At 37.4% G+C, this 5000-nt stretch overlaps 2 protein-coding genes across 3 annotated transcripts in view; one reads left to right on the forward strand and one right to left on the reverse strand.

Annotated features, from left to right (window-relative positions):
* Nucleotides 1-114, reverse strand: part of esf1 (ESF1, nucleolar pre-rRNA processing protein, homolog (S. cerevisiae)) — a 6991-nt gene extending 6877 nt beyond the window's left edge. The window contains exon 1 of one of the 2 annotated variants that reach the window (XM_043225513.1): nucleotides 1-114. The gene's annotated coding sequence lies outside the window, so the exon portion shown is untranslated. The other variant, XM_043225434.1, reaches the window with a different exon arrangement.
* A 15-nt stretch (nucleotides 115-129) lies between these two features.
* The window catches only part of LOC122329747 (arginine-hydroxylase NDUFAF5, mitochondrial-like), a 4945-nt gene continuing 74 nt past the window's right edge, over nucleotides 130-5000 (forward strand). Inside the window, exons 1-12 of the mRNA XM_043226338.1 lie at nucleotides 130-265; nucleotides 1092-1433; nucleotides 1513-1553; nucleotides 2196-2259; nucleotides 2520-2567; nucleotides 2862-2962; nucleotides 3040-3079; nucleotides 3155-3352; nucleotides 3436-3496; nucleotides 3565-3648; nucleotides 4662-4744; nucleotides 4860-5000. The exon at nucleotides 4860-5000 is cut by the window's right edge and continues 74 nt beyond it. Coding sequence (XP_043082273.1) covers nucleotides 1254-1433; nucleotides 1513-1553; nucleotides 2196-2259; nucleotides 2520-2567; nucleotides 2862-2962; nucleotides 3040-3079; nucleotides 3155-3352; nucleotides 3436-3496; nucleotides 3565-3648; nucleotides 4662-4744; nucleotides 4860-4961 — 1002 coding nt within the window. The 5' untranslated portion in view covers nucleotides 130-265; nucleotides 1092-1253 and the 3' untranslated portion in view covers nucleotides 4962-5000. The remainder of the gene's footprint in view (nucleotides 266-1091; nucleotides 1434-1512; nucleotides 1554-2195; nucleotides 2260-2519; nucleotides 2568-2861; nucleotides 2963-3039; nucleotides 3080-3154; nucleotides 3353-3435; nucleotides 3497-3564; nucleotides 3649-4661; nucleotides 4745-4859) is intronic.

Below are 5000 nucleotides of genomic sequence, written 5' to 3' on the forward strand. Positions count from 1 at the left end.
TAGGTTTCCGTGCGATTTTACAGCGCTTCTCCACACGTGTTTACCCGTGATGCTCCACTACTTCCGCTACAGCTTGCAAGCCACGCCCCCTTTTGCATACGGCGAGACGAAGAGCTCAGAATACACCGGAAACGACATATAAATAATACACGGAGACTTTAAATATTTAAAAGACATTAAAAAAGACATTTAAAAATATTCCGCATCACAGTCAACATAAATACCAACTATAAATGATACTCCACCAAACACATCTGAGGCTATTGTGAGTATGTTGCTATAAAGATAAATAGACTTATGGTAATATAACATAGGCTAATAGAATAGAAAAAAAAACTTACAGATAAAATATGTTTTAGTTTCATCATTCATCAGTTTTTATCGCTGCATCACTAATGAAAAATGAAAATCAAACTTTTATGTTTGGCAATTGTTCTGCATCTATTTAGAGTCTCCCACCTTTTCCACTTAATGAATGCTGTCTTGCAGAATAGAATAGAATAGAATAAGATAGAATAGTCAAAAACTGTACAGACAGAAAATTCATGAGTGTGCTGAACAAAACTCCGGTGATTTGAGTGGATTTTAACATAAATACAAAAATAAATATAACAAAAAAAAAAACACACTGTAAAAAACAAACAAAAAAAATATATATATATATATATATATATATATATATATATATATATATATATATATATATATATATATATATATATTATTTTTTTTTTTTAAATTATTATTATTTATATTTTATTATATTTATATTTATTTATTATATATTATATTTATTAGTTAACAGATTTGAATAGAATAGACAGCTGAATAGATTTTTTTGTTGGTTGAACTATTTTTAAATTATTTTAAAAGGAAAAGAAAACAAGTGATATATATATATATATATATATATATATATATATATATATATATATATATATATATATATATATATATATATATATATATATTTTTTTTTTTTTTTTTTTTTTTTTTTATGCATTGTTTTTTATTCTTTTTGCAGTTAATTGAATTGAATAGACAGCTGAATAGCTTTTTTTGTTGGTTGAACTATTTTTTTCAATTTAAAGGGAAAGAAACGCCCTCTGGACTTCAAGCTGACTCCGCTCCGTGTTCCAGTGTCCGGGACCGATCCGGTCCACGTTTTACCTCAGATACGGTCTCCTCTGTATGACGCAGGTGACTGCGTTTGAAAGAGGTGTCCGGGGCGGCCGTGGAGATCATGTGTTAAAATGAGGATAAGTCTCGCAGTGAAGAGCCTCGGGGCTCTGCCGTGTCTGTGGAGAGGACGGAGGTGTCTCTCGTCTCAGAGAGGCGCCATGAACGTGTTTGACAGGAGCATGAAGCGCAGGCAGAAGCAGTGGGCTTCATCTTCACCGGACAGCCACACGTACGACTACCTCCGGGACGAGGTGAGGTGCTGTCAGTCGTTACCGTGTGATAGAGTCTGCTTCTCGGAGAGCTGAACTTCTGATGTCGTTGTGTTTGCAGGTGGGGAGCAGACTCGCAGACAGAGTTTACGATGTGTCAAGGTCACAGCCCGCTTAACACCTTTTAAACATCCCGACACGAGCTCTTAAAGGAACAGTTCAAACCAAAAATAGCGTTTTACTCGCTGTCTTGTCGTTTTAACTCTGTAGGACTTTATTTTGTTTTGTGGAGTAGAAAATGAGATGTCCAGTCTGCTGTTTACATTACAATAGAAGTGAATGGGGACTGGGAGTAAAAACGTCTTGAATGCAGTCCATGCTAAAGTCATTTGATAGATTTAGTCATTTAGAAGATGCTTTTATCAAAATAGTGGAGACGTTTTAAAATCAAATACAAGAAGTAAATAAATGACAAATAGAATAAAGCAAGCTCATTTTGAGTCCTTTTTCGCTTTTTGCTAAATAAAAAAACCCCAAATATAATTATTTATATTTAAAGAAAGGAAGCAGTTAGTAAATGAATAAAGTGCAATTCAAAATTTTTTTTTATTTTTTTAATCGAAAATGCTAGTTTTGAGAGCTCATCGACTCCAGTCCCCATCCGCTTTCACTGTAACAGCGACTCTGACGCCCTGAACAATATATCCAGTTGGTTTTCACAAGAATAAATGCAGTCATGTGGGTTTTGCGTATATTGTGAAGGAGGGTGAGTAAGTGGTTTTTGATTCCTGAATGTGACCGCAGGACGTTCCCTCTGGCTCTGGATGTAGGATGTGGGAAGAGTCACATCGCCGAGCATTTGAGTAAGGTAGAGCCGTTAACTCTTAAAAGAAGATTCGCCTTTAGTGTCTTACGTTCATGACGTTACACAACGAGGTAGTTTTGATGAATGTTGAAGTGAAAGACTAAGGCTGTAAAACTTCTTGTTTTCTATATTTTTATGTTGTTGCTTTTCATTTTCGAGCACTAGAAGCTTGACAGCATGCACTTGGAGTGTATGAAAACATCTGTTTTTGTGCTCTGCAAAAGAAAGTATTCCTTTGAGTTATTGATTCTCTCTGTCCTCAGGACATTGTTGAACGTCTCTTCGTAACGGACATTTCAGACTCTTCCCTGGTAAGAGACTTGGCATCTTTATTTTACTAAATGGCTTTAGCCGTGCCCATTCGTACATTTAAAAAATTTTAAAGAAATTCATATTTTTAAGCACGATCGAGCAAAAGTGGCACTGAAGACGTTTCTGATATTACAAAAGATTATTTATTCGACATTGCTGAGAACAAGAAATGTCTCTCGAGCATCAAATCGGACTGAATTCTGAAGGATTGCGTGACGCCGAGTAATTCAGCTAAACTCTAAAATGTATGCAAACAGAGTTTTTTGCTTCTTTCTCTCGCCCTTTAGAAATAGGAAGAAATGCGAGATGCCTACTTTTTCGGTGCGTTTTTGGCAGACGAGGAGTTCCTGCCGTTTAAAGAGAACACGTTCGATCTGGTGCTCAGCGGCATGAGGTACGGTACTGCCCCGGTGCATGATGGGAAATTGAAAGAACGAAATGTCACTTACGAAGACGTATCTGTCTCCTCAGCCTGCACTGGATCAACGACCTTCCCGGAGCTTTGAGACAGGTATGAGGATCGAACCGGGTGTCTTGTCTAGCGTGATAAATAATACAAAGTACCCTTTTTTTTTTGGTCGTTCAGATCCACCAGGTGTTGAAGCCGGACGGTGTGTTCATCGGGGCGATGGTCGGCGGAGAGACGCTGTACGAGCTGCGATGTTCCCTGCAGTTGGCCGAGCTGGAGAGGGAGGGCGGCTTTGCTCCTCATATCTCGCCCTACACGGCCGTCACAGATCTGGGCAACCTCCTGGGACAGGCCGGCTTCAGGATGCTCACTGTGGTATAAGTATTTCACCGTTTTGATTCGGCCACGCAACGTGTTTGAGCTGAATGGCACCGAGGCTTTTCTGTGTTGTCGCGCAGGACATCGACGAGGTTCAGGTCCGTTACCCCGGTATGCTGGAGGTCATGAGCGACTTACAAGGTACACCCTTTAAATCTGAGCGTCTCGTCGGGTCGTGGAAATGTTTACGGTGTGTTCGTGCACTTCAGGTATGGGGGAAAGCAACTGTGCGTGGAACAGGAAGACGCTTCTACACAGAGACACGATCCTGGCGGCAGCTGCTGTTTATAAAGGTGAGGCCGCAGCGAACGCTTGGAGGGGTTGCACTCAAGTTTAACATTTATAAGCAAATCAATTCGACGATTAAAATTTCCATTGCATTTATTTTATCACATATTTATACTTGGTTATGGAACAGTGGTTATGCTCCGTTTAACTTTCATGCACTTCAGTGCAGTGCAGGTCCTCTGATATTATATGTTAATTTTTTATGTTTTAATGTTCTACAAGAAAACCTTTTATGTATAAAAGTGATTCTCAACCAGGGGAGATGGAATAAAAGGTTAGTATCGGCTAAAACAATTAAAAAGCACGTTTTAGATGAAATTGTATTTTATAATTTGTTCCTTTAACAAATAACCATTTTATAACATATAAGATATAGCATTTGATTTCTAGACCGGGAAAAGTCACAGAAATTGTATTTAAGAGTATAATTTAAATCTATTTTTAATCATTTTTAGTGCTGTCAAAGAATTGCTTCCAAAAAAAGTTTATATATATATATAACACGCACATACAGCATATATTTTGGATATACTTACAGGTATTTATATGCATACAAATTATCATATAGAAATATTTAACATATAAACATAACATTTTTCTTAAATATAAATGTATGTATGCGTGTGTGCATTTATATATACATAACAATGCGTGCTGTAATTTTTATTAACAAAAACCTTTATTTTGGATACAGTTAGTTGTATTAATTTGACAGCACTAATAATTTTTGTCGATCTCTAAACCATTTTATTGCATAGAAATGTTTATTTCTGAGCAAAACGTATAATAAAAACGAATGAGAAAATTCGTATTCATTGGTAATAAGTGTAAACCACGAAGAGCTATAAAATGTATTTATCATAGCGGCCTTGATTCAGTAAATTAGCAGCTTTGTCATGTATTGCATAATTATGAAATATTTTGGGGGAAATATTTAAGAACAACTGATTCTAAAATGCATTCTGTTCACCTGACGATCCTAGAAATGGTGTTATTCTGTTAACTCGATTCCTCCTAGAGATGTACGGCAATGAAGACGGTTCAGTTCCAGCTACATTTCAGATCCTCTACATGATCGGCTGGAAGCCTCACGAGTCTCAGGTCTGTAGCATTTTCATTGGTCGGCATAGAACAGACCACAGCCAATCGCGTTCCTCCAAAAAAAAGTGGAACCGTAGCGAGATTCTGACTTTGCCATCCTGTGACGACTTTACAGGCGAAACCAGCAAAAAGGGGTTCGGCGAATGTCTCGTTTGCCGATCTGTCAAAAATAAGCAAACTTCCGATGGACCACCAGAAAACCAACGAAAAATCCTAGGAAGGAAAAGACGTTTTCTCCTCAAATCAACTCACACGA

Source organism: Puntigrus tetrazona, chromosome 1, assembly GCF_018831695.1.
Source record: "Puntigrus tetrazona isolate hp1 chromosome 1, ASM1883169v1, whole genome shotgun sequence".
In the NCBI taxonomy this organism is placed as follows: domain Eukaryota; kingdom Metazoa; phylum Chordata; class Actinopteri; order Cypriniformes; family Cyprinidae; genus Puntigrus; species Puntigrus tetrazona.